Raw genomic sequence first — 27,672 nt, 5'->3', positions numbered from 1 at the left:
GTGCCTTGCCGCCCTGCTGCGTCCTTCCCTGCTTCGGGAAGGAGCGTGTTAGCATCAGGTCAAGTGTCCCGTGGAGCGGGAGGAGGCGAGCGGAGGAAGCCGCCGCGAGGGTACCCGGGGGGGCGGCTCGCGGGCCCGCGTGCAGGTGGGGGGATCGTGCACGTGTGATAAACGCGATTTAGCACACGGCTGCCTGGGCATCGACGGAGGGAGCGGGGGACGGAGAGGGTCACGTCCCCGGGGGGTGCGCTGCAGGCTGGGCTGGTGCTGCGGAGCAGCCAGAGCCGGTCGGGAGCTCGCTGTCGTACTCCGGGAGCATAACTGATTGCTTCTATGCAATTTGAATTAATCTCGTGCTTCAGGTGAAACTCAGCTAATCAGTGTAGAAAGGAAGCCGAAATGGGTGCAATCAAATTAACATCACAGAGGCAGCTCTAAACAAGGAAGGGGGGCGCGGGGGGCAGGCGGGCGCCTTTGTCGCGGCTCCCCTTGAGCCATCGCCTCGCGCTCAGGCTAGCACAGCATGGCACGGCACGGTGTGCCAGGTGGCGACAAGTCCCCTGGGAGCAGCCTTATCTCTGCCCGGCAAGCGGGACCAGCCCTCGTCCGGGCCGTGTTAGCACGGCACAGGGATGCAAAGGGGGAAGCAAGGCGGTGCTGTCGTGCGGGGAGGGCTGGTGCCGAGCAGCGGCTCCACGGCCAGGTGCTGGAGCCCGGGCGACCCGTCGCAGCGGTGCAGGCAGGCGAGAGCAGATATCGGCGCGAGAGCGGGGGTTTTCTTTCGCTTTGCGTTGCTGCTTCCTCTGCTCTGGGCTACGTGCCGCTCTCCCGGGACGCCGGCAATTGAGGGAAGCTGCTATGTTTGCATGCAAGGAGCTGCTTTTAATCAAACATCAATAAGCGCGTTTCAGCGAGGCGCAGTTGGAAGCGGAGCTCCTCTCCTGGGGCTGTCGTTCCCAGGGAAACAAGCCGGGTCCTCGGTGGCCGCGGCAGCCCTGCGCCGCTGCCCAGCCCTGTCCTGCCCTGCGGTGTGCCCTCGCCACCGAACCCGGGCAAAGCAAGAGCCCAAATGCCCTGCCCAGCGCCACGCGGCTCCGTGCACCCTCTTCCCCTTTGCCGCCAGAGCCTCCCCGCAGGCTCACGCCGCTCGTGGGTCAAGCTGTGGGTGGCCGCGCTTTCCTGGGGGCTGCCCGGAGGCAGGATTCGCACGGGGCTCTCGGAGACCCGCCGCAGGGCGGAGGCGTCCCCGGGGCTGCCAGCGCTGTCCCAGCCGTGCGGGCGCCTGCCCTGCGCCCCGCCAGCCCCCGCAGCCGGAGAGGAAAGGTTTCCTTAGCTCTTAATTGAATTACATTGCCACAGAAAGCCGAGAAGTCATAGCTCATTAGAGCCTCTTGTGTCCCATTATAACAGTGTGTGTTGCCTTTGCGGATCGTCATTATCATATATTACTGCGGGACTCGGCAGCGCTGTTTGTTTATGCATTACATTTTTTTCTGCTTCGCCGGGCTGCCCCCGCGCCCGCATTTGCTGCACGGTGCACGGCGCGCTGGGGACCCGCGCGGGTGCCGCCCCGCGCCCCCGCTGCAGAGGTGGCGGTGCTCTGCTCGAAGCCAAACTCCTCCCGGCACCGCGTGCCGGGCTGGCTTTCCGAGTGCGCCCGCGCCTCCTGCTCGGGAGAGCGCAGCAGAGCTGCTCCGCGAGGCCGGCTAGCAGCATGTATCGCAGAGATGCCCACGGCACGGAGCGGCGCTTCAGCGGACGCCGCTGCAGCGGGAGGCGGCGGCCGGGGCTGGCTCTGCCATGTGCCTGGTCCCCGGCGAGTGCGGGGCTCGCCGTGCCGCGGGGCAGGCGGCGCGGAGCACCCGGCTGGGTGCTGCAGCCTGCGCGGGCTCCGGCCCCGGATGCAGGGCCTTCCCGGTCTCCTCGCTTGAGTGTTTGGGCGAATATTAAAAAAAACCTCTCCAGCAACTGCAGTGCAAAGGCTGCCATGCTGATGTGAAATCACACTCTATATTCTGCCCGGGTTTATACGAGTGAATTATGCAAATCTGTGATGGAAAACATTCTTCCTCTCATCCTCGGGAGTGTAAAACCTTAGTCAATAATTCATACTCGCACGTCTCAGACTGGAGGCTTTCTCTTCATTATAGTGTGCGCTTGGTTATTTGTCTTTCACGTTTTATTGTCTATCCTGGTGTAATGCTATGCATTATAAAATTTATCTGCTTCATTATTTTATGATCCTGAGCTGTATAATGCAGCAAAAAGACTCCGCTTCGGGCTGCGTGGCCTCGTGGCGCGACGTGCAGCTGACGGGCTGCCTCCGCCACGTCCCCGGCGCAGGCGGGCGGGCGCTGAGCCCCTCTCTCCCTGCCCGCAGTCCCGGCCATGATCACCTCCCACCCCAACACCACCATCGCCATCAAGGGGCAGATGAAGGAGCTCAACTGCACCGCCCGGGGCGAGCGGCCCATCATCATCCGCTGGGAGAAGGGCGACACCGTCATCGACCCCGACCGCAACATGCGCTACGCCATCGCCACCAAGGACAACGGCGACGAGGTCATCTCCACGCTCAAGGTGAGGGGCAGAGCCGAGGGGCGGCGGTGGCCCCTGCGGAGGGGCGTAAGGAGCCACGGCTTGGCCCAGGCTGGAGCAAATGCTCTGAGCCCCCAGACAGCATGGGGGTTAAAAACGCACTGGGCTCTCAAGCTAGTCGCCTGAAGACCAGCTCCGAAGGGCGTTAAAAAGCCCATAGGAGGAAAAGTCTGCAGCAGGGATCGCGTATCCTGGTGCCACGGGGTGGCTGTGCAGCTAAGGCGAACCTCGAAGCGTCGCTGACGACCACCAGTGTAAAAGCGCTGCCGTGGGCTCAGGCGAGAAGCCCTGCTTCAAATTTCGGCGTGGCAGGAGCCGGGGGCTCGTGCCACGGCCCGTGGGGGTCAGGGCAGCTGCTGCTGAGGTTTGCAGTAGGAAAGTTTCCACCCTCACGGCGGTAGCTAAACCTGAAGCGGCTCCTTTTCTCTCCCCGAAATATTCATAGCTGAAGCCAGCCGACCGTGGGGACTCCGTCTTCTTTTCCTGCCACGCGATCAACTCGTACGGCGAGGACCGAGGCTTGATCCAGCTCACGGTGCAAGGTAGCGCTCCCTGCGCGCGCTGGCGGTCAGGCGGCGCTGGGTGGCCGGTCCCCATGGGAGAGGGACCCGCAGGCAGCGGTCCGGGTCCGGAGCACGTCTCCTTACCTGCCCTGCCCCCCCCGCCGCAGAGCCCCCCGACCCGCCGGAGCTGGAGATCCGCGAGGTGAAAGCCCGGAGCATGAACCTGCGATGGACCCAGCGCTTCGACGGCAACAGCATCATCACTGGGTTCGATATCGAGTACAAGAACAAGTCCGGTGGGTGACGACTGACCTCCGGCTCTTTCCCTCCCCAGCACCTTCCCCCCGGCCGATGGTCCCAGCCCCCTTCACCGTCCTCCGGGGGGAAGGTGCTGGGGTCCTGCCTCGCGCCGTCTCGCGGCGCGGTGCGAAGCCGGCTGCGCCTTGCTGCGTGGCTTTTAAAGGGAATATTCTGGATCCCGGTCCCTTTGATGAAGAAAAGAGAGAGCAGCATTAATGAAATACGTTAATTTATGTTAGATGGGAGCATTTGAAAGGGAATATTAAAAGAGACAATATTTGCGAAAAGCCCAACTCGGAGCTGCGCAGAAGCCAGCCGGGGGAAGATGCCCCTCTGCGCGGGGCGTCGCGTGCGGCGAGGCGGGGAGCCCCTCCGCAAGAGGAAGGCGCTGGGGGCATTTGCCCGCCGGCCGCCTGGCAGGGCGCCCACGCAGCCCCCTCGGTCGCCCTGTCGCGTGGACGCCGCGAGCTCTGTGCATGGACTGCCCGGTCCTTCCCGGGCTGAGCCGGTGTGCGGGCTACGGTCAGGGCTGCGGCGTGGCCGTGCCGGGGCGAGGACGTCCCTGTCGGGTCCTGACCCTCCTTTCTCGCCCCACTGCTTTTGCCAGATTCCTGGGACTTTAAGCAGTCCACGCGCAACATCTCCCCGACCATCAACCAGGCGAACATCGTGGACCTGCACCCGGCCTCGGTCTACAGCATCCGCATGTACTCCTTCAACAAGATCGGGCGCAGCGAGCCGAGCAAGGAGCTCACCATCAGCACGGAGGAAGCAGGTGCTCCGGGGGGTGCCGGGCCGGGCGGCAGGGCAGGGGGTCCCGGGCACAGCAGCACGGTTTTAGTTTTCCCCTGCATCCATCCCGCTTTTTGTTGTTCCTGACGTGGCGTTGGCTCCAGCAGAGCCGCCCCTATAGCCTGAGCCTGTTTCCAATGGCGGAGTCCTTCCCTGACGCTTCTCAACGTGGTCTTTTGGGTGTGTTTGACCGCAGCTCCTGACGGGCCCCCCATGGATGTCACCCTGCAGCCGATGACGTCCCAGAGCATCCAGGTCACCTGGAAGGTGAGCGGGGCCGGGCGGCGCGGGAGCTTTGCTGGGCGACGTGCGTGGCGAGCCCCCCACGCCGGCCGCGGCCCCTTCGCACAAGCCGCCTCGCTCCTGCACACGCCGTGCAGGGGAGACACAGCGGCTGTCCGCCTCCCTGGGAAGGTTAATTAGCACAGTGCTAATTAGCTAAGGGGTCACATCTTGCAGCGCAAGCACCCTGGGCCGTAGTCACAGGCTGCAGCCTTGCCTTAGCGGCAGTGGCTAGTTTTTGCGGGACCGGGACTTTTGTCAGGGTTAGGACAGGTGAGAAAAACGTACTAGACGAAATGCAAACTTCGAGGCTGGGTGTGCAGCTCCGCTGCATCACATGGGGTCCTTATTAATCATGTTTTATAACAAGCTCATTATCTCGTAGGTTATCCGTGGGGGGCCACAGGGAAAGAGAGGATAAATATGCAAAAACCAAGACACTTGGTTGCAAAGTGTGCAAGCAAATATCAATAAAATTTAGAGTCAGAGTTATTCTTCAGAAGGTGCGTAATGAAAAATAAAATTGATTATAAAGTTAGGACTTCAGAATGAACCGCAAGCCAATAAATTTAGGGTCCCAGCTTCTCCCCCTCCCCTCCCCTTAAGCGCTGAAAACATATTAATGAAAAATAAGATTCACTTGAAAGATAAGTCACTTCGTTTTAGGAGTATTTCGGTGAGATGGATCGCTCTGGCTTTATAACATAAATTTGCAATCAGCCTTATTGATTTCTTAATGCTTCAGAGAAATATTGTTAAGATTGATTTAAACCTGGCCTCATGCATTTTTAAGGCTGTCAAACTATTCTCAGACCAAGCGGTCCGGGGCTGGCGGGAGGCTTCTGAGGCCGCTCTGACGCTGCCGCCTGCTTGGTCCCCCGCTCCCAGGCCCCGAAGAAGGAGCTGCAGAACGGGGTGATTCGCGGCTACCAGATCGGGTACCGGGAGAACAGCCCTGGCAGCAACGGGCAGTACAGCATCGTGGAGATGAAGGCCACCGGCGACAGCGAGGTCTACACGCTGGACAACCTGAAGAAGTTCGCCCAGTACGGGGTGGTGGTGCAGGCGTTCAACCGCGCGGGCACGGGGCCGTCGTCCAGCGAGATCAACGCCACCACGCTGGAGGACGGTAAGCCTGCCCGGCCTCGGCCAGCGGCTTTTGCGCTCCCGGATGTGAGTGCTGGCGTGGGTCGCCCCATCCCGGTCTCCGTGCCGGCCCCCGCTCGGCTGCCCGGCCGCCCGCGCGGCTCCAGTGCCCCGCGAGTGGCTGCTGCCCCTGTGCCGGGGTGCGGAGTGCCGTGGATGTTTCCGTCTGGGAGAGATCACTGGTGGCCTCGGAGTCATTTTAAAGACAACAAAAAAAAAAAGTTTTGCGCTGTGTTTGCTCAGCAGTTTTTCATACTTAATTAAGGCTCTCGTTAGCCTGTCAAACCATGATCATTTCCTGGCTATATTAGCGCTCCTCCTGGGGTATTCAAGGGCCCCTGTTTTAGCAATAGTGTCTTTTCCATAATTATATTACCTTCATTTTGTTCAAACGGACTATCTGTATTAGTTTATTATACTCAGTCCCTAATTACATGGTGCTTATATTTTTACACCTAAGTAATATGAAACAATAATCATTTTCAAAGAGCATCGTTACGGTGATGTATTATCATTTAAATGCTCGTAAAAATTAGAGTTACCTCTTCTGGGGCAACGGGATCTAATTACCACGCATCCAGGCAGCTCTCCTCCTCTCTGCGGGCTGGGAAGCGCGGCGCGTGCCCTGGCGGCCCCCCGGGAGCGGGGAGGCCTGGCGCCCCGCTCCCGCTGACCGTCCCCCCGCCCGCCTGCTCCTCCTCAGTTCCCAGCCAGCCCCCCGAGAACGTGCGGGCCATCTCCATCACGTCGGACGTGGCCGTCATCTCCTGGTCGGAGCCGCCGCGCAGCACCCTCAACGGCGTGCTCAAGGGCTACCGGGTCATCTTCTGGTCCCTCTACATGGACGGAGGTGCGTGCTCCTGGCTCCTTCCCCTGCCGGCGCGGGGGCTGCCGGCCCCGCTGGGCTGACGGCCGCGGGCTGACGGCCCCGTGCGCCCGCAGAGTGGGGGGAGATGCAGAACATCACGACCACGCGGGAGCGAGTGGAGCTGCGGGGCATGGAGAAGTTCACCAACTACAGCGTCCAGGTGCTGGCGTACACCCAGGCCGGCGACGGCGTCCGCAGCAGCGTGCTCTACATCCAGACCAAGGAGGACAGTAAGTGGCGCCGGCGGCGGGGACCGGCCGCTGAGGTCCCCTTCGTCCCGCGCCGGGCGCCTCGGGGAGCTGCCGTGGCCGGCCGTGCGGCACCGGGCTGCCGGACACGGAGAGCGGGCTGCGCTGCCGGGGCCGCGTTGCCTTTCCCTCGGGCATCGGGCAGGGAGGGTGGCCGTACCCGCTGCCAGCCCTCGGTGTGCAGCTACAGGCAGGGTGCCCCCCTTTTATTCCCCCTCCCTTTTTTTTTTTAAGTGCAGATATTTAAATATTTACACCCCCTGGCTGCCCTACTTTAATGCCATTAACTCCATTCCGGAGCATTTCCCAGGCCTCCGCTGTCCTCGGGCTGGGAATAGGAGACAGGCTGGAGTCCCTGTTGTCGGAGGCGCCAGATGTTGGGGCGGTGCAGCAGGGTGGCGCGAGGATGAGCGAGTTGGGCATGTTAGTGGATTAGGAGACAGGCATTGAAAGCCAATCACGGTCCCTAAAGCAGCGCGTAGCTGCAATTAACCCCCAGGAAAAAGTGGGGAAGCATCCCCGAAGGCCATGCGGTGCACGGGCTCCTTCCGCCGGCCCCGGGGACCAAAGCAAGGCTCCTCCTGCACTGGCCTGGTCCAGAGCCAGCCCTGCCACGCGGAGATGCTCTGCAAGCGCCCAGTCGCGGGCAGTGCAAGCCGTGGGGGCTCTGCAGCGCGCTCCCCTCTTCAGTCCCAGGTCCCCCGGCCGGCATCAAGGCCGTCCCGTCTTCAGCCAGCAGCGTGGTGGTGTCCTGGCTGCCCCCGGCGAAGCCCAACGGCATCATCCGCAAGTACACCATCTTCTGCTCCAGCCCCGGCTCCGGGCAGCCGGTAAGGAGGTCCGGCGGGGCCCATGGTGCGCGCGGTGCAGGTCGTCGTGCTCCGATTGCAGGGGGGTTTGGGCAAACCCACGTGCATACGATGCGCACAAGGCTATAGTCCCACCGGCTATTTATTGCCTTCCAGAACAGGGAACGTGCAGGATGTTTTCCTTACCGGCAGCTGACCTGAAGTAAAATAGAAATTAAGCCTGGTCCCGTCCCTCCTTCGCGAGGGAGAGGCTGATGGGAGGCCTGCAGACTAGCGCTTATCGAAAGCTCCCTCTCAAACTCATTTCACTATCTGAGCCTCTGGTTTCCAGGGCAACATAATCTTTTCATCAAAGCAACTGGTAAAACCGCTGGGATCTGATATTGTTTTCTTGGCATCTTGTCAAAACTGTCATTTGGTTTAAAAAAAAAAAAAATTATGTATACTATGCAATATTCATATAGGTGTGTGCTTGTGGGGTACGTTCCCACCCGCGGGCCCCGCAGGGGTGCGCGTTCGAAGACGATGGCTGTGCAGATACCTGTGCGCAGTGGCATGTTCGCACGCACACGTAACGCGTCCGTCCCACGGAGCAGAGCCCTAACGAACGCTCGCGTTCCCGCGGCCGGCAGCGGGGGATGGCGGGGCAGCCGCGGGCAGCGGCGCCCGGAGCGCGGGCTGTCCTGTGCCGCTGGGTCGCCCTCGTCTCCGCCGAGCGGGGCGAGAGCGGCTCCTTCCCCAGGGGACGCGGTTTGGGCAGGGGAGGTTTGGCCCCGTCGAGCAGGGACGGCTCGTGGCCGGGCAACGGGGACGGTACCGCGGCTCCCGTGGCAGCGCGGCCGGCACGGGAAGCGCGATTCCCCCGGAACAAATCACGCCGGCGCAGCCATCTGTTCCTCCGGCTCAGGCCCGGTCTCCCTGGAGAAATTACGACACCCACCGGTTTCCAGGGGCATTGAGAGACGCCGAGCGGAGCTGGGTTAGCTGGCGGGAGCAGGAGCCGAGCAAACCCCAGCAGCCGGAGGAGGTTAGGGTTAGGGCGCTCACCCACCCTCGCACGGAGCAGGGCCGACGGGCGCTTTGCAGCGAGGACGGGAAACGGCCTGAGCGCGGCCGGGCAGGCGGGGGACACGCGGGTGCACGCGTGCCGGGGGCTGACCGGCGCCGGCCTCCCCCGCGCAGGCTCCCAGCGAGTACGAGACCAGCCCCGACCAGCTCTTCTACCGCATCGCCCACCTGACCCGCGGGCAGCAGTACATGCTGTGGGTGGCCGCCGTCACCTCCGCCGGCCGCGGCAACATCAGCGAGAAGGTCACCATCGAGCCCGCCGGGAAAGGTACGGCGGGGGGCTCGCGGAGGGGCCGCGGGGACGGGGCGGGCGAGGAGCTGCATCCCGCTCCCGCCTGCGGCTCTGCCAAGTACGATGCCCGGAGCGGGGTGGGCGCTCAGCCGCCTCCCGGCGCGGGGGCCCCAGCTGCTCCTGCTGTGCGTAGGTTTTGCTGCCCCTCGCGTTGCTTTGGCTGCACCGGGTCAGCTTACTGCAGGGACGAAGTGTGCTCGGGGCACAGGAGGGGCACGCTGGGGGCTCTGCGCGCACACAGCCCCTCCGCTAGGCTTACTTCCTCCTCCTCCTCCTCCTCCTCCCTGCAAAGCCCCAGCCAAGATCATCTCCTTTGGTGGCACCGTCACCACGCCGTGGATGAAGGACGTGAGGCTGCCCTGCAACTCCGTCGGGGAGCCGGTGCCTGCCATCAAGTGGACGAAGGACAGGTAAGGAGCGCTGGCCCCCCCGGGGACAGGGACGGGGCCGCTGTGGGGGGACGCGCGCTGCCTCGCACACGGCTGATGCGCCCCGGGCCTCCGCTCTCCCGGCAGCGAGGACACCGCCATCCCCGTGACGGCGGATGGGCATCGCCTGATCCAGGCCAACGGCACGCTGGTGCTGCGCTCGGTGAAAGCCGAGGACTCCGGCTACTACACCTGCACCGCCACCAACACCTGGGGCTTCGACACCATCATCATCAACCTGCTGGTGCAAGGTGAGGGCCGCCGGCGGGCTCTCCGCACGCGGCACGGCGAGCCTGCGCTGCCGCCCGTCCGACCCCGCTGTGCTGCCGGGGCGTTTGCAGCCGCAGCCCGGGCAAGGGGCTCCCGGGGCTGGCATCTCCGGCAGCCCCCTTTGAGGGGCAGCAGCTCCCGCCTGGAAGGGGCTCACGGGCTCCGCGCTCTTTCCCAGTGCCCCCGGACCAGCCCCGGCTGACGGTGTCCAAGACCTCGGCCTCGTCCATCACGCTGGCCTGGATTCCCGGGGACAACGGCGGCAGCTCCATCCGAGGTAAGGCCGCCTCCGCGGGCGCGCGCCCCTGCAGGCACCTTAGTCTCCATTTCCCCATCCCTGAAAGGCTTCAGGAATGGCCCCAAGTCCAGTTGGTGCTTCGGGGCTTGTAGGAGGGCGGCAGGCCCAAGCAAGGCGGCTTGTAAGGTGTTTTTGGCGAGATGCAGCGATTGGAGTAGCTAACGAAGGGCACGTCGTTAATCACTCGTGTGCCGGTGGCCGCGCCGTGTCTCCTGGTGTCGGTGGAGCTCTGAACCTGGCAGAGAAGGATTTGTCCCCAGCGCCTCCCATCTCCAGCAGGTCCTCGAGGGTGCCAGGACCCTCCTGGCTTTCCGGAGCCTCCTTTCTGCTCTGATTCATCTAATGAATCAGACGTGGGAACAGCTGCACTCGGAGCGGGGAGTGGCGAGAGGGGAAGGAGACCTCGCTTACAATTAATTAAAAGCATGAAAGTAATTACAAGCAAATCTCCCCAGCCAGCAGCCTTTCACTCCAACGGACTCTGTTGATAAATTTGGTTATAATTGGATTAGAAATATTAAAAACATGCAGCACCTACAAAATAAATTAAATAACTGGCGGCAGGCGCCAGGGGTGCGGGGTGCTGCGGGGGTGCCTGGGCGCGGGGCTGGCAGGGGGACGCAGCCCCTCTCGCCCTGGCGCTGCCCTTTGCAGGGGCAGTTCGGCACCGCTGCCGGCAGCCGCGTCGCTCCGGCACCCGGAGCGCTCCTGTAAGTAAGTGCCTTGCGACGCGGTGCACGGTGCTTCCTTCGGCTCATGGTGCGCGTGCGAGGGGAGAAAGCCGCTGCTGGCCTGCTATTTCTGTCTGAGAACTGGCAAAAGAAAATGCAAAAATAGCTGCGTCTGTCAATGCAATGTTAAAGTTGAGAATTTTTGCATAGGCAAAAAGGTCAAAACAGTCAAAGTTGTGGTTCCCACAGCAGCGGGGCGGTTCCCGTTGCGCACGTGCTTAAAGGCATGGCGGTGTCGCTCCCGCAGGCGGGAGGCAGCTGCCTTGCGCTGGCCGCTCGCCTTGCCCGGCCTGCCGCTGCCCGGCGCCCCGGCGGTGCTCTGCGTTGGGCACGCGCTACCGATGCTGCTCGCGCGGGGAGGCACTTGGCATCGCAGCCACCTCGTCCGAGCCTCGGCGCGTGTGCGCGCGCCCCTCCCCGGAAAGCCTCGCGAGCCATTTTGAGGCGTGTTGCTGATGGCGGTGTAACAGGTTTGTTCATCTAGGACACGGTGTGCTTCCTAATACTCTTAATCATGCAAAAGGAGGCGGCGTGCAATGACAGAAGCAACTTCCTAGCAGCTTCCCAAGGGAGCCGGTTAATTCTGGCTTTCCCTTTATAGCCTCGTACCAATCAATCACCTTCCAAACTCCCCCCTGTGCCGAGGCAAGAACCAGGATCAAGGATCGGGTGGCAGGCAAGGCGTGCGCCCGCCAGCGGCCCCCGCGAGCTCCCGGTGGCTGGTCTGCGCCCCAAGGAGGGCAAGCCTGGAGCCGGGGGTCACCCTGCGTCCTCTGCACCAGCCCTGCTTTAATAATCTAAGAATAGAGGGCTCCTTGCATCCCCATTCATATGCATGCAATTAGGCAGGAATTTGCGTTTAATAGGCACCAGGGTGCATTTGACTTGGAAATCAGGGCTCCTTCCCCTGGTGGGGGCGAGGGAGGGGGCACGTGGCAGCATTAACCCCTTCTCCGGCCCCACGTGGCCACCGCGATCCCGCTGCTCTCCCACCACAGGCTTCGTGCTGCAGTACTCCGTGGACAACAGCGAGGAGTGGAAGGACGTGTTCATCAGCTCCTCCGAGCGCTCCTTCAAGCTGGACAGCCTCAAGTGCGGCACGTGGTACAAGGTGAAGCTGGCAGCCAAAAACAGCGTGGGGGCTGGCCGCATCAGCGAGATCATCGAGGCCAAGACCCACGGCAGAGGTGAGCCCCCCCGCCGGCCCATTCGGGGGCCGGGCTGCTGCACGCGGGGCCGGGCGCTGGGATTTACTGCCGGCTGGGGCTGATGGCAAATAAACGCCGCTGCCCTCTGCCATCCTCGGCCAGGGAGCCATAGCGAGTGGCTGCAACCAGAAACATTACTTATAGCTCCTCACTGCGCAGGCATATATCACAGCATCACGGCGCCGGGGAGGCAGCTCGGGTGCCGAGCGTGCCTCGGCTGGAAACCCCCGCAGCAGGGTCTAGCGCCCGGCTGCAACGCTGCTGTGGGCAGGCTGTGCCGGGCTGCAGAGGGGCCGGCTCGCACGGCGGTGCCAGCGAGTGCTGCTGGTGCTAGCTGCTCCTCTCCCGCAGAGCCCTCCTTCAGCAAGGACCAGCACCTCTTCACCCACATCAACTCGACACACGCGAGGCTGAACCTGCAGGGCTGGAGCAGCGGGGGCTGCCCCATCACCGCCATCGTCCTGGAGTACCGGCCCAAGGGCAACTGGGTATGGCAGAGCCTCCGGACCAACAGCTCCAGCGAGGTCTTCCTGACGGAGCTGCGCGAGGCCACGTGGTATGAGCTCCGCATGAAGGCCTGCAACAGCGCCGGCTGCGGCAACGAGACGGCGCAGTTCGCCACGCTGGACTACGACGGCAGTGAGTGCGGGCGCTGGAGCGGGGGGGGGGGGGGGACGGGGCGGGCGTGCTGCTGCTGCTGCGCGGTGCCGCCGAGGGGCTGATCGCCCGCCCGCCCGCGCTCTGCCCTAGGCACCATCCCACCTATCAAGTCCGCCCAGGGGGAGGGCGACGACGTGAAGAAGCTCTTCACCATCGCCTGCCCCGTGATCCTGGCCACCCTTGGTGTGGCCCTGCTCTTCATCATCCGCAAGAAGAGGAAGGAGAAGCGGCTGAAGAGGCTGCGAGGTGAGGCGCTGGTGCTGGGCTCGGGGCAGCCCCGCGCCGGGGACTGGCCCGCAGAGCGCACCGCTGCCCAGCTCGCTGCAGCCTCTTTGTGCCCTAAATCTCTCTCTCAAAACGTGTCCCTCCTTTTTCTCTCTTTTGTGCAGATGCCAAGAGCTTGGCGGAGATGCTGATCAGGTGGGTCCCAGCTGCAGCCCCTTGGTGATAGCTGGGCTTGGCCCTGAGGGGCTGCTCTTAGCCCCGGTGCCAGCCCCACCTGGGGGAGGTGAAGCAAGTGGTGCAGCAGCCTCCCTGCAGCAGTGCGACCTGGAGCGGGGCACTTTTGGGCAGCTCTGCGTGCCCAAGGGTGGCGGGAGGCCGGTCCAGCACCCGTGCTCCCGCAGGAGCGTGTCTGGGAAAGAGCGGAGGCCAGACCCTGCCGGAGCTGGGTGGCCTGGTCTGCGGGGCTGGCTGCCAGCAGGGGCTTGTGCAGCTATCGCAGGGTCTGTGTCCTCTCTTACCTTGCAGCAAGAATAACCGAAGCTTCGACACCCCGGTGAAGGGCCCCCCGCAGGGCCCCCGACTGCACATCGACATCCCTCGCGTGCAGCTCCTCATCGAGGACAAGGAGGGCATCAAACAGCTGGGTAAGCACAACGCCTCCCTGCGGCACCCCGACCCTGGGCACAGCAGTACCAGGCCAGGGAAGGGACGTGGCTGGGAGCCTCCCCAGGAGATAGACATGGGCTGTGGTGTCCCCAGGGTGTTCCCCTCCTCCCACCTGGGCAGAGCAGGGCCCCTGGGCCTGGCCGGGGGACTTGCTCTCCTTGCATCAGTGCTGGCCATCGTGGTAACAGCCCTCTGCTCTTTGCTGGGCAAGGCCTGCAGCACAGGCTGGAGGGGCTCTAAATTTGCCACTTTGGGGTTATTTTCACAGTGCTGCCATGCCCTGTGAGCCACCAGGTAAACCTCCAGCCCAGTTGTGCCTCAGAGCAGCATTGGGGGGTTCCCTGCAGTGGGGATGCCGGGGTGGTGGGGAACCCCTTTGGTGAGCTAAGCAAGGGCTAGCGGGTACCTACAGCAAAGCCCTGGGTCTAAGAGGTCTAAGTGCCAACCTCTCTCCCCAGGGGATGATAAAGCTACGATCCCAGTGACGGACACGGAGTTTAGCCAGGCCGTGAACCCCCAGAGCTTCTGCACGGGCGTCTCGCTGCATCACCCTGCTCTGATCCAGAACACGGGGCCCCTCATCGACATGTCGGACATTCGCCCCGGCACCAGTAAGTCAGTGCGGGCGCGTGGGGCTGCGGAGCACGTTTGTCCGGAGCAAGCAGCCCCCCTGCAGACAAGGGCAGAAGGCGGGTGTGCCTGCTGGGCGCTGCCCTTGGCCGTGCCTGACTGTCCTCAGCGGCCAGGGGGTCTCTGTTTGTCCCTGCGCTGCACCTCACTGATGGGCATCGGAGGCACAGCGGTGCCCAGGGTGCAGAGCCTGTCGCCCCGGCACTGAGAGTGGTTAAAAGCAGCTGTTTGGCACAGCTCACCCCCTCAGTAAGGCAGGAGGAGCAGTGCTGGAGGGCGACCTAACCAGTTTGACTTTGTCTTGGCCCCTCCGTGCCACAGACCCGGTGTCGAGGAAGAGCGTGAAGTCTGCGCACAGCACCCGCAACAGGTACTCCAGCCAGTGGACCCTCACCAAGTGCCAGGCGTCCACGCCAGCGCGGACCCTCACCTCTGACTGGAGGACCGTGGGCTCCCAGCACGGGATCACAGTCACGGAGAGCGACAGCTACAGCGCCAGCCTCTCCCAGGACACAGGTAAGCCCGCGCCACCCGGCAGGCGGGTTACGGCCGAGCAGCAGGGCTGCAGCCAGCCCCAGCTGCTGTGCTCGGTTCTGCCTTTGCTGTGCAGCTTGTCGCTACCTGGGATCTGCCAGCGTTAGGTACACAAGTTTATTTGGGGCAACCACAAGAACACACAAGGATCCCAGAGTTAGAGTTCACTGTCAGTATATTTAATGCTTTAACAGTCCCATCAAAATATAACAACCACTTCTTGTGGTTGCGTTAACATTTGTAATTCAATTTCTATAAAAGATTATTAATAATACAGTAAAGCCAACAGACACAAACAAGTTTCTGTCCTCTGGTGCAAATTCTCACCCTTCCCGTGCACCTTTATGGTGAGTCAGTGGTGGTGAGGTTATCATATTTATCATTGTTATCATTTATCATATTATGATTATTCACATTGGTTAGTTCTTCTCTGTATATTGTATGATTTCTTTTGGGGAGCAGAACCCCTCTGTTGTACAAGCCTAAGCAAAAACTGAGCTAGAACAAGTTATAAGTAGTAATATAGCTAAAACCAGCTCAAACCCACAGGACCCGACCTTTGGGCGATTTTGCTGTTACAGCACAGACAGGACAAACAGCAGCCACCTGATCTGGAATAAGCTGCAGGTGCAGCAAAAGGTTCTTACATCATTTTTGCAATTACAGCTAAAATTAAGTTAAAATGGGTTCAAGACCAGGCGAGGCCTGAGGCCTGGTACAGCTAAGTACTGTTTTTAAAGCTTAAGGCCTATTACTGCTGTTGGCAACGCTGATTTACCTGGGCTATAGGCTTATATCATCTCTGCAGAGTCTGGTAAATGCAGGGATCCTGCTGCAAGCTCCTGGTCCTCCTCCTGGGGGGTTGCTCCAGGGGTCTGGTGGTGTCTGAGCAGGTGGTCTGTGCACAGTTTTGGGGCACAGCGGTGTGTGCATGCCAGCTGAGATACCCTGGACATTTTCACCACTAGAACGAGGTGAAAAGCAGCATTTCCAGGTGAGGGAAAATTCTGAGGTTTGGACCTGTCCTTCCTCCACAGACAAAGGGCGGAACAGCATGGTGTCGACAGAAAGCGCATCGTCCACCTACGAGGAGCTGGCCCGAGCCTATGAACACGCCAAGCTGGAGGAGCAGCTTCAGCACGCCAAGTTCGAGATCACCGAGTGCTTCATCTCCGACAGCTCTTCGGACCAGATGACCACTGGAACAAACGAGAACGCGGACAGCATGACATCCATGAGCACCCCCTCCGAGCCCGGCATCTGCCGCTTCACAGCCTCCCCGCCCAAGCCCCAGGACAGCGACCGAGGCAAGAACGTGGCCGTGCCCATCCCGCACAGAGCGAACAAGAGTAAGTGTGGCTGCAAGGCCTGGCACTGGAGGCGTCCAGCCATATAGTTGGGAGGGGCAGGTGATGTCTAACCCCCTATCGGGGATATCAAGGGGGAGCCAGCACTCCAAGTAGTCCTTACTTTTCCTCCGTCCTACAGATAGATTCCCCTTGGGAAACAAATTCCTCTCTATGTTCCTGGGCGCATGTAATACACACTTGGAGCAGAGAGAGACCCCTCTGTTCCTCTTACGGACAGCAGTGATTTAAGGGTAGCCAGCACCATACTGCTGTGTTAACCAAGCTTTCAGGCACCCTGTGCTCAGTCCATGCTTGAACCTCTCGCTCCCTTTCAGCCTGGTTAGAAATGTTTGATAGCCTTAAGTACAATAAGGTGAGTGTGCAAAGGATGTGGGCCGGTTCTGCTCAGGGCTCTGCAGGGGAGATGTTGACTTAGCAACAGCATTGCACAGCCTTAGAAAGCACATGTCTTGTTTTGGAGACACCACCCACCCTCAGGGGCACCAGACCTCTCCTGCTACAAGCTCTCCCTCCTCGCTCTGTGCTGGAGCAGCCAAATGTCAGGAAGGCGCATCCATCAGCAAGTGTGAAGTGTGATAACCAGACTGGCCATTTACAGTACCTTTATTGCAGATGATGACACCAAACTGAAGTTCCTGCCAAGGAGCAATATTTAAGGCTCTGATCAGTCTCAGACAGCTGCCACCACTAAAAACGCATAGGGATGACCCCGGAGGGGCTGTAATGGAGCCAGGAAATAACTCTTCTCTTGGTTCGTGATTTCCTTGCAGATAGTCTCCCCCATTACCAGGCAGGCAGAGTGGCCACGTACGCCGTATGCTAGGTATTTCCCTTTCATAGTGTCAGGTCTCATTCATCTTCAGAGAGACGAGTATCAAAGAGCAGGGAGCGCTCCTCTCCCAACCTGCCAGGGAAGCAACAAAGGCAGAGCAAGTTCCCTGGGCTGCAAGTGCAGTTCACTTCACTTTGTAGAGAGGAGGGCAGCGAAGAACAGCGGTAAAACACGTGCCGGCTCTGCCACCCGCACGGGGTCGTGCCCTTGCTTCCAGCAACCAGCTCCCTACTAATCTCGGCGCATTGCCGACACCTCACCTGGCTCTGCTTTCTCCCGCAGGTGACTACTGCAACCTCCCGCTGTACATGAAATCGGAAGCCTTCTTCCGCAAGCCAGACATCCACGACCCGTGTCCAGTGGTGCCGCCCCGGGAAGCCTCCATCCGAAACCTCGCCAGGGCCTACCACACGCAGGCGAGGCACATGACGCTAGAGCCAGGCAGCAAGCCCTTGGGGCTGCCTCCCCCGGCCTCCTCCACAACGACTTTACCTCAAAGGACTCTCACGATGCCAGGCTCAACCAGCGCCGCCGCTGCGCCCGCTGCCGCCGCCGCTCCTGCCCCTGCCGCCACCGCCGAGCCCGCTGCCGCCACCAGCGCCGAGCCGCGCATGCCCACGCACACCAAAATGGGAGGCTCGAGGGACTCGCTACTAGAAATGAGCACGTCCGGTATAGGAAGGTCTCAAAAACAAGGGGCTGGAGCATATTCCAAATCCTACACTCTCGTGTAGGAAACTAGAAAACAAACACAATGAACTCTGCTGGTTTCCTGCGCTATTTATATTTAAATAACAAAAACTCTTGTACATAATGAACTCTTTTGTATAAATGAAACTATTTTCTTCTTCTCCAAACAGAAAAAGAAACCAGGGCACAAAGAATTTGATGTTACAGATTTAAAAATATAATATATATGTAAACATATATATATATTTCACATCATTTTGAAAGGGGCACAAGGAAAGACTCAGCGACTTTTTTTTCCCTGATATTGTCGGTGGTTTTGAAAAAGGAACGTCTTGAAGACATTGCATGCTATTTTACTGTTCTGAAAACAACAGGAGTTGCTTCAATTTGCAAATGCTTATGTGTTAATACCTTTTTCTATGAAAAAAAAACCAGCGCTGTGTGCAATAAAGGTTATGTTTATATGTGGGTGTTTCTTAAATGAACAAAACAAGAGTTGGTACAGGGGATGAGGGGAGGATGTCATGGGAGGAAGGAAAGGAGATGGCACAGGGTGCCGAGGCAAGGCCACATGTCCGGGCACGCAGCGCGCTGCTGCTCGGGAAGGCCAGCTCCAGCAGCACCCCGCAGGTGCCATGGGCACGGGGATGCTGGCCAAGCTGGCGACTTACCTCACGGCTCTCTCAGAGCACGATGAATCGCAGCACAGCAAAGCAGGCAGAGCCAGGAGAAGGCAGGCAAAACACAGCACAGCTGCCCCAGGTCGCAGCCACACACGAAGACTTGCAGCTGAGCAGTGAAGCACTGATCACAGTGGTGAAGCTCAGCCCTGTTCCCCTCGGGTGCGGTGACGCGCAGCACAGCGTGACGTCCGGTGACTCTAGCAAAGTGCAGTGAATCATGGCCTAGCTCCACCAGGCTGTGAAGTCCAGCACATGGCCACACCTTGGTTCATATTTTTCTCCCCAGTTGCAGCAATTAATCATCTGTAAAGAAAGAAATGCATTATAAACCCTTCTCCTTCCTGCATGCACAGCTGCTAATGAAAACAAGCCCAGCTAAAGGCAGGCAGCACCTATCCCCAGTACCCCCAGTGCCGGCAACCGTCCTTCCCCTTCCCTGCTACCCAGGCAAGACAAAAATGGCAACAGCTGTTAGACACGGTTGTTTGTTTTAGTTAGAACAAAAGCTAGAACATCACCTTCCAGAGGAGGTGCTGGTGCTATTTAAGGTCTAACTAAGTGAAATATTAGCTAGTAAATTGGAGGAAATAAGGAAACAAAAAGGCAAACTGTTCACCATTTCCCAATCCATGCTTGGTACCCACTGGTAAACAGATAAGCTTCCCATTTTAACTTTTACTTAAAACAAAAATCTAGGAGAGGTATTAAAGGAAGCTAATGCTATATAACAAGTGATTGTAACTGATGTGATAAAAGCAGTGCTTCTTTCAAGAGTTAAATTAGCAATTGTAACATTCATGCATAGTTTTTTTTAACCACTTTTTTTTTTTAACTGAACAAACAAATCAATTATGGGCAAAAAACACAGCTGGTGCCATTACCTGCTATTTCAGTTTCCAGCCTGCAGTGCCAGTACCCACTTGTGCTGTCGCACTGGTCAGCAAATCCTTCTTTGACATTTGGTTGTTTCCAAGTAAAATAACTCCTTAAAGCTGCTGGAGTTGTAAATGCCTCAGCAATAGCCTGATAGCTCTTAGCTCATTTCCTGAACCCCAAAGAGTAGTTTGTTACGACAATTCCTTGTGCTCATTTTTATCAGTTTTGGTGATTACTTTGGTAACTCTTGGAGCCATCCTGTGCAAAGGAGCATTCAGGGCAGGGAGGAGCACACCTCACGGCAAGGCTGCCAGGAAGGCCAGATGGTCTGGTTCAAGACACTGCATTTGCTCTGCCTGACCCTCGTGTTTGAGCTGCTCTGCCTCTGCCCGCAGCCGGGGACTCACCTGCACACGCTGTATTTCAGAAGGAGTGCCGCGGAGCCGCCTGCATTCAGGGAGGTCCAGCGGTGTCCCAGGAATTTGCCAAGAGGTTCCGGGTTATTGCCCTGCATCTGGAGTTGCCAATTTGGCTGTGCTGAGATGTCACGTCAGAAGCAATCAATCAGCCTGCCTCCAAATCCATGCATGAAACGGGATTAGGCTTTTTTCTGCAGTATTTAGGATTGCTGTTTTTAATATGAATTCCAAAAGCTGTTCTGAATAACATTTATTTCTATGCATGACTTTTCTTACACATTCAATTTTAACAGGTTTTTGGAGGCAATAAAGCCATGGTGCTTTTCCAATTTAGCATGCAATGAGCACCTGGATTTTGTACAGCATTTGTACACAGAACATAACCAAGGCACTTTAATGCCAAAGATCATGCTAAGCAGCTCTGACAGGGTCTTTTAGGACCACAGACAGATTGTCTGGCTCGCTCTTAGGTAAGTAAGTCATCAAGGGACAATACTAAGGCGCATGGGTGGCCGGGGGGGGACTCTGGGGGCCGACTTACCATGCCCATGGGACATGGCCACTCATAACCACACCAAGGGACCTCGCGCTCGCTCACCTGCAGCAGGACAGCTCTGGTCAGCAGTGACGCACAGCCTTTTCTTTGATCAGCGGCCTCCTAGAAATCTTGTGGCTGCAGAAACACTCCAAACCCTCCTGGCAGGCTGCTGCAGCGTGTTCATGGACCTGATGTCCCTCTCAGACCTACTCCAGGGAGCCCACGGGTCCATGCAGCAACAGCAGCATGTCACTGCCCCGACAACATGTCCTGTAGTTGGCTCTGTCTTACACTGGTTAGTGTTTGCCTTTGACCCGGTGAAACCAGTCGTTGTCCCTCCTGTCTCTCCCTGAGACCAGCGGGAAGCGCTGACAAGCAAACTAGCATCTCTAAAATGTTCCTACGGTTTGCAAAAGCAGTTCAGTACATGTTCAAGTTCAAAACCTTTTCACAGCACAAATTTAAGTACAGAGCCAAGCACCCACCCCCATCTCAAAGCAGTGTTACGACTCTGCAACCATGCAGCACCTCTGAAATGTTTGAATGGAAGAGGCAAGAAAAGGCAAGCGTATTCTTGGCTGTGAGAGTAAGTAAGTGGATTAGCAAGATAAAAGGAAGAACAGATTAACATGTCTTTATTAAAGTTGGCTAGCACAGATTTCCTTCTACATCATAGCAAGAAGTCTCCACCTTACCATCCCCAGCAGTTACAAACTGTGGCATTGTACAGTTCATTAATACAGTCTGAATTCCCAGCACTGGACAACAACAGGACACCAGCATTCCCGTTCCTCCCGCGAACCCGCTGCCCCTTTTTCATGGGTGCAGGCTCTCCCCAAAAGATCCTACGTACAATTACAAACCAGGCTGTTGATGGAGGGTGGACAATTCAAGCCACACTAGCCAAACTCTGCCTTCAACAGGAAACAGGAAAAAAATACCAAGAAATCAAAAGAGCTGGTTTGGTTTTAGGTCTGTTTTACTAACAACTCCCTGCGCAGCACTCCAGCCAAATCCCCACCTTACAAACCACACATACCTAGTGGCTTCGGCCAGTTCAGGCCTGAGCCCTGCCTGCGCTGCAGCCGGCAGCTCGCCCCGCTCCAGAGAGACGCACCAAACCAAAGCAAGCTCTGCACTCACCCTGTGCCTTGAGAGAAGGGCCGCAAGCAGCACTGCGGATGCAGACCACAACTACCAGGCAGTAACTAAGCACAAGAAGAAGCCCAGAGACCAAACACCTCCCTTACAAGCTGTCCGGGCAGCTGGGAACGGAGCCCACGTGAGACAGACTGAGGACATTTGTGGCTGGAGAGGACAGAAAGGGCAGCCTGCCTCCTCCCTTGCATGCCCCGTGCCACCAGACACCCGCCACATCACGGCACACAGGATCTCCTCACCAACCGCTCGAACACTGGTGAGCAGACAGCCCTGCCGTCCCGACCCTGCTTGCAGCAAATCTCCTCTGGCTCCGCTGTGCTTCCACATTCCTGCTAGTGCAACAACTCTGCACCCTCCAAAAGCCAGCGCTCAAAAAGGGGTGATAGAAACCGAGATAACCTTGGGGTCCTGTCCCTGCCAGACCTGGAGCTGGTCTCTGCCTGCTCTCATCTCATTCAGCTTGTGCTCCGAGATCTCCTGCACCAGCAGACCAGGGCAGGGTGGCTTGCTGATAATGGGCACCTAACCCAAATGCCAGAATTAGCAGAAGAGCCTAGCTCAGTACAGAGCAGGTTCAGCCTCAGCACCAACAGGAGACAAACTCCAACCTGTATCCCTGCGAAAACAGGGCAGGCACCCAGCACTCCCCAAGAAAAGCAAGATCGGCTCACGCTCAGCTCCCGGCACAGCTCCTGCTCCCGTTGCTGCCTGCAGCATACAGCCGGTGACATCCCCTTCCTGGACAGCTGGCAGACAGCACGTTCAAAAGCTCCCTGATGCAGCCGCCCGGAGCAGGAGAAGAAAGGAGAGTGTTTCACCCTGGCTCCAGAAGCAAAAGTGCAGACGGAGGCACAGAGAAGGCTGTTGCTGGGCAGAGCGAGGCCCCAGGCAGCTGGCCGCCCTAACAGCTCTCAGCTGTGCTGGGCCCTGCTCCGAGGACACAGCTGCGAGGACAGCCAGCTCAGCAAGGCCCCCAGCACTGCTCCTGCTTGTAGCTGCCCCGAGGGCCTGCCACCCCACAGCCGTGGGTGCTGCCACCAAGGAAAGGCTTGGAAACACCAACCTGGGCACTGAGGTCCCCTCACACACTCCCTCACTGGTTGCATCCTGGCCCACCAGTCAATGCCACCTGGGGGAGGACTCACCAGGAAAGAGACTTCGCTCCAACCAGCTGCCAATGCAAACACCAAGAGGGTATCTACAGCTGCGCACACACCAACAGCTACGTATGAGGGAGCAGGGTCACAGCCACCACGGCCTCAAGTCTCTCTGGGGTACAGAACAGATGGAAGGAGGGACGGTGTGGGGCGGCCGGCACGTCTACTCCTTCTCCTTCTTGTGCTGCTGATATTTCCTGAAGCGAGTCTGGATGGTGACGGCCGCCTGCTCAGAAGGGTCGCAGAAGAACTTGCTCTCGCTGCTGACTTCGGGGGTCTCATTGCCTAGGACAACAACCGAACATCACTGTGAGCACAGGCAGTTCTGGTGGCCCTGAAACCACCACTCCACCAGCTCAAAGGGGCATCTACGGGGCACAGGGCGGTGGAACAGGGAACAGAGACAGAAGGGAGAGAAAAGCCAACCTCTCTAGCAGCACTAAGCCCTCTATTTACACAGCTTTACTCCCCAAAGACCTCAGCTTCCCCATGCTTAATCACCAATTATGATACTCACTTACTTTCACACACACAAATAAGATTAGGAAAAAAAAAAAAAAAAGACCAGCACTGTACAGCAATAAAGCTCTCACGCTGATAAATGGGAGCCCTCCCCACCCCATGCTTAATGTGGCATGAGGGAAGTATTGTGAAATTCAACAGGAACTGAATCAAAGCCACTCAGCAGTGCTCTTTTAAGTGAGTGTGTCACTGCTAAGCACCCCCCGAGCAGTGATCAGAAATCCTGGTGCCAGATGCTGCTGTATAAACTCACCAATGTCACCTGAACCCATTTTTATTCACATCCTAAAAGAAATTGCAAAGTAAAAAGATACATAAAAAAAAGTCCGTGTTGGGAATCAGCTCCCTCCTGCCCTGCTTAACAAGATACATTGTCGGCTGTAAATCCTGCTCACTGCAAAAATCAAACGCCAGAGGCTGGGGAGCCACTGGGGGCATTTACTGCTCTCTGTTTCCAGGAACAAGCCCCCAGCTGTGTGGGCTGCTGACAGCTCTGTGAGAAATGCACCTGGTGGAGGAGCTCGGCAGGGCTCGGCAGCGACAGAGCCATCCATAACGCCACGCTGCTGTAGCAACGCACGAGTGCCAGTGTCAGCCTGGAAAGCTGTAGGGCCGTTGACCTACTGACGGAGCAGTGAAACCTCCCCCAGGGCAGCAGCCAGCGTGGCCTGACCTCGCGATTAACTGGGGAGGGGGGTCGCATCCCTGGGGCGGGAACACTTAGGGCTGACAGCCTGGGTCACCGCAGCATAGCTGTGCTGCCCTTGGAGGCACAAAACGCACCACCGGTTTCAAGGGGGTATCCCAGATCCAGGCCAGGAGCCCATGGTACTGGACAGGGAGCAGCAGTCCCAAAAGTGTGCGCGTCCCTGCTCTCCCTGGGGAGTCCTGCAGGAACACTGCCCCGGCCACTACCCCGCAATGCAGTTTCCCCAGAGAAGGGCCAGGGGCACCAGCCCAGCCCCCAAAATAACAGTTCAGAGGTTTATCACAGGAAGCAGCACCACCGTCAGCGGCTGCCTGCAGCAGCCGGCCCAGCCCAGTGCTGCCGGAGCATCGCGGTACCTGCTTTTATCCGATTACCAGCCGAGCTGCACTGAGAATAGAAGTGGACAAATCCTATTTGCTGAGCCCTTGACTTCAAGAACAAGAGCAAGGAGGAGGAAAAAGGGGGACAAACTCAAGGTGGTTTTGCCAGGCCAAGGAGAGGAAGGGGCCCATCCCCAGGGGACAGTCAGACCCATGCGATTCAGCTGGGCTGCTTTGTTGTGTTGAGAGGTCCTGCCTTTCTAGAAAGGGCAGTATCTGAGAGGGCTTCCCTCCTCCAGAGCTGCCTCCAATATACCCCTTAATGATGCTTCACAGGGACGGATTTCCTGGGAGGAGAAAGAGGCCGGGAAGGGCTCACCCCCAGTAATGGTAGCTACAGCAGTGCCTGCTCTTCTGTTGCATCCCACAGTCACAGCCACGGGTTTCCCCCACTACTGAGATCAGGACTGGCTCCCTGCCTGCCCAACACTCACCTGTCTGTCCGGGGATCGAGTAGATGCTGTTGTGTTGAGAGCTTCTGCCTTTCTAGGAAGGTAGAGATCAAAAGTACAACAGAGTTAGTGATAACTCCAGGCAGAGGCAGTGAGAACAGGCCCTTTCAGGCCAGCTGGGGAGCACTGAAAGGGACAAGGCTAGCTTCACTGAGCTTTCTGCTACCCATTCCCTTTGGGAAACTTGAAAATACTTACTGTTGTTCCCTTAAAGAGCACTACAGAGCTCTGATTAATTAATTTGCATTTGTGAGAACTCCTCCAAGGAGGAGCAGAGAAAAGAGCTTTGTATCAAAAATGGGATCTGGTGAGATTTAGTGGTAACATCTTAGGATGTTGCACTGGCACAGTCTAGCCTCGCTACATCTGCATTTCAAATCAGACTTGCCGGGTTTGTTTCCTAAACTCCAGCCCCTGCCACCTGCCGCTGCAGCACCTGGGATGTCACATTTGCTAGGGAATATTTTCATCCCTACAAGAAAGCAACTTGAATTCCTCTACAAATACACTTCTATACTTTCCAACCTACCCTGCCTCCTGGAATTACTCCATTCTCTGTCTTTTAAAGTGGGGGGGGAACCTCTCCCCATTGCCCGAATCTTCTGTTCTGAGCAGACTGCTGGGTTAACACACACATGCTGCTCTTTCTGGCTGAACTCTGCACCAGGCACTGCCCTCGCAGCAGTCCCGAGGCATGCCAAGCACCTACTGACAACTGCTGCTTTGCACCAGCGTTGGTCGAGAGCTCCCCTGCCACTAAGATCCCAGTGAGATTGCTCTCCATCTGCAGAGGCCACTCTGCGTCCACCAGGTCTCACCAGGGAGGCAGAGGCTAGGAATTGCCAAGGGGTCACTCTGGCAAAGCTGGCAATGAAATTTCAAACACGTTCTGGGAGGGCCAGCAAACAACCCCTCTCCCGATCGCTTGCCTTGGCTGACCGCATGCAAGGAAACAGAGACCAGCACTCACCTCACTGTCCCGGCTGGTGCGGCGACTCTGTGTCACGTACTGGATCTGCCAGGGCAGGGGCTGATACACGAGATACGGCAGGGGCTCTTCATGGAAGAGGCTGGTCCCGAGCTGGATGTGGGGAAAGGATTGCAGCAGGTGAGAGGGAGGGGAGAGGAGGAGTGGCAGAAAGAGCTGCTCCTCCATACCCATCACCACCAGTGATCGCACCTCCAAGGTGCCTTGCTAACTGTGGTGGTGCCCAGCTTGCCTTCCTGGCACTGGACTGACGCCTGATTCTTGCTGCATGTTCTCACAGCTGCCCCAGGGGCTCATGCCTCAAAAAAACAGCAAGTGCCTTGGCCCAGGTGCTGCAGAGCAGGGACACAGTCAGTCGGAGACCCCGTGCCCCAGGGGCGCGCTCACTGCCACACTATTCCTCCTCCCACTGACAGCATAACTTTCTGCTCTGACATCATGCTTACTCGCTTGCCAGAGGTGCTTACAGTCACCAGCAGCAGATCAGGAAGGAAAGATGCAGCAGTAGCAGGTTTTGCTGCTGAGCTCTTATGAGACAAGAACCAGAACTAAGCAAACTGGCAAGGCAGCAGGGCTGCAGAGCTCATGGATAAGGCTGAGGCCATGTGGCACCATGTTTAGTACAAGGCCCAGTCTTCCTGCCCAGGGTTGCCTGGTTTAGGGAGTCACCGAAGGCACGCACACTAAGGAAAGCATAGAGACCTCGGCCTCCTCTCCCTGCCCAGAGGGGTTTCTGGGGCCTGGGAACTGCAGAGGGCAGGTGAGGCAGGGCTCAGAGCTCTGCCAGCAGGCTTACACCGTGGCACTGGGGCTGTCCCTTTCCCCCTGCATGCATGCTCGCATGGAGGGACCAACACAGGCATCGCTGCAAAGCTCCTAGGGACCCGCCGGCATTGGCCCTGGGGAAGGATCTACGAAAGCCTGAAGCGTGGTCAGTGGAGCCAAGAACGACTGCCTGTCCTTAAAGAGTCAGCCAGGCTGGCAGTGACACAGCTCACACGTGGGCTAGCAGACCAGGAATGGATGAGAAACCCATTTGCACTTTCTTTCCACTCCCCAAAGGTAACCATGAGACTTGGCCACAAGCAGGTGAGCACAGGTTTGAGACCATGACACCAGACAGCCCTAGAAAGCAGAGAGCTTCCCTACCTCCCCCATCTGCACCTTTGCAGCACCAGTTCACCAGCCGGGGAAGCCCAGCTATCTGCACTTGCATGGGCACAACAGAGAGCTGCACTCGGCAAAGCTGTCTATCAACCCGCTTTGCTAAGATGACAAAAACTTATACAAGCTCTTAAGCCAGCACCGTGGACAACTTGCTGGGGGTAACGGAGCCACTGGCTTGCACAGCCACTGCAGGGGCACAGAATCAGCAGCTCGTGACACCGCTACCTCCAGCCACAGCTACGCTGGCTGCTGCTGCCAGCATGCAGTAGCCGGGGCTGGAGCCTGAGGCCACAGGAACAGCCAAGTCCAGATTCCCCACTGCTCACTAGCCTCTGTAATAAGACAATAACCTCACACACTCCTAACTAACTAATGTAATACACCTTCTAGAAATAAGACCAAAAGCATTAAAACCTACCTGCTGCCAGGCCAACCCAGACTCACCTGTCCAACTGCTCTCACCACGAAAAACAGTGCTGTCATCAGGGTTGCCAGCATGGCTGGAGCGTCCGAGGGGCTGCTGTCGTTCTGGGAAATCAACACTCGGAGCGAGGCACAGTGGTCTCTGAATAGCCAGTGACTGAAATGACCCCTTCTCCAGCAGGCAGCCTCCAAGTCCCTTAATGAGCTTACGGCTCACGTTCATTCTGGCAGAGTAACTGTGCACTGTCCTTTTGCTCTTCTAATTGCTGAATTTCTCCAACATATAAGATATCGGCATTCCAGGAAAAGCAAATCCTCTTGCTTCCTACATACCTATGCAGGCAAGCGCACACATATGCACACATGCATGCATGCACCCCACACACCTCAGGCCCAGCTCTAAGGGAGCTGAGAAATGACACAGAGCAAACCTCTTCCGCTTGGGACTGCTTCCCAGCAGGATTAAAGCAAAGCCTCCAGCACCCAGAAGGCACCCACAGTTCAGATATGACTTTGGATTCCTCAGAGTTGTCCCATGCTCTTTGCACAGCAGCTGCCTCAGCAGCAGGGTAGGGGACAAACTGAAATGAGGGACTCAACGACATGCCAAAGTCCAGGGCTGGAAGTGTTGGGTTCAGCTCTTCCAGCGCTCGGTCCATGATGCAGTGGGCAAGCCCCTGCGTACACTTCGTCATTTATACTTAATCAGACTTCTAATTGATTTTTCAAATTTAATTAGCAACTGTCAG

General features: G+C 58.0%; 2 protein-coding genes across 5 annotated transcripts in view; one reads left to right on the top strand and one right to left on the bottom strand.

The window, feature by feature from the left end:
• The window catches only part of DSCAML1 (DS cell adhesion molecule like 1), a 117,171-nt gene extending 99,070 nt beyond the window's left edge, over positions 1 to 18,101 (top strand). Inside the window, exons 12-33 of the mRNA XM_067310163.1 lie at positions 2,381 to 2,580; positions 3,044 to 3,140; positions 3,269 to 3,397; positions 4,009 to 4,176; positions 4,390 to 4,460; positions 5,364 to 5,604; positions 6,325 to 6,471; positions 6,564 to 6,719; positions 7,428 to 7,567; positions 8,729 to 8,882; positions 9,199 to 9,316; positions 9,422 to 9,585; positions 9,783 to 9,881; positions 11,632 to 11,820; positions 12,193 to 12,480; positions 12,592 to 12,747; positions 12,891 to 12,921; positions 13,252 to 13,370; positions 13,851 to 14,003; positions 14,344 to 14,538; positions 15,594 to 15,905; positions 17,041 to 18,101. Coding sequence (XP_067166264.1) covers positions 2,381 to 2,580; positions 3,044 to 3,140; positions 3,269 to 3,397; positions 4,009 to 4,176; positions 4,390 to 4,460; positions 5,364 to 5,604; positions 6,325 to 6,471; positions 6,564 to 6,719; positions 7,428 to 7,567; positions 8,729 to 8,882; positions 9,199 to 9,316; positions 9,422 to 9,585; positions 9,783 to 9,881; positions 11,632 to 11,820; positions 12,193 to 12,480; positions 12,592 to 12,747; positions 12,891 to 12,921; positions 13,252 to 13,370; positions 13,851 to 14,003; positions 14,344 to 14,538; positions 15,594 to 15,905; positions 17,041 to 17,492 — 3,779 coding nt within the window. The 3' untranslated portion in view covers positions 17,493 to 18,101. The remainder of the gene's footprint in view (positions 1 to 2,380; positions 2,581 to 3,043; positions 3,141 to 3,268; positions 3,398 to 4,008; positions 4,177 to 4,389; positions 4,461 to 5,363; positions 5,605 to 6,324; positions 6,472 to 6,563; positions 6,720 to 7,427; positions 7,568 to 8,728; positions 8,883 to 9,198; positions 9,317 to 9,421; positions 9,586 to 9,782; positions 9,882 to 11,631; positions 11,821 to 12,192; positions 12,481 to 12,591; positions 12,748 to 12,890; positions 12,922 to 13,251; positions 13,371 to 13,850; positions 14,004 to 14,343; positions 14,539 to 15,593; positions 15,906 to 17,040) is intronic.
• LOC106497839 (centrosomal protein of 164 kDa) overlaps positions 15,684 to 27,672 on the bottom strand; it is a 58,479-nt gene continuing 46,490 nt past the window's right edge. The window contains exons 30-37 of one of the 4 annotated variants that reach the window (XR_010886262.1): positions 25,316 to 25,426; positions 24,328 to 24,379; positions 22,271 to 22,567; positions 20,025 to 20,364; positions 19,415 to 19,617; positions 18,120 to 18,434; positions 16,528 to 16,830; positions 15,684 to 15,755 (exon numbers count right to left, since the gene is read on the bottom strand). The gene's annotated coding sequence lies outside the window, so the exon portion shown is untranslated. The other 3 variants (XR_010886264.1, XR_010886265.1, XR_010886263.1) reach the window with 3 other exon arrangements.

Source organism: Apteryx mantelli, chromosome 23 (assembly GCF_036417845.1).
Source record: "Apteryx mantelli isolate bAptMan1 chromosome 23, bAptMan1.hap1, whole genome shotgun sequence".
NCBI classification, from domain to species: Eukaryota; Metazoa; Chordata; class Aves; order Apterygiformes; family Apterygidae; genus Apteryx; species Apteryx mantelli.
This window is presented reverse-complemented; position numbering and strand designations above follow the sequence as displayed.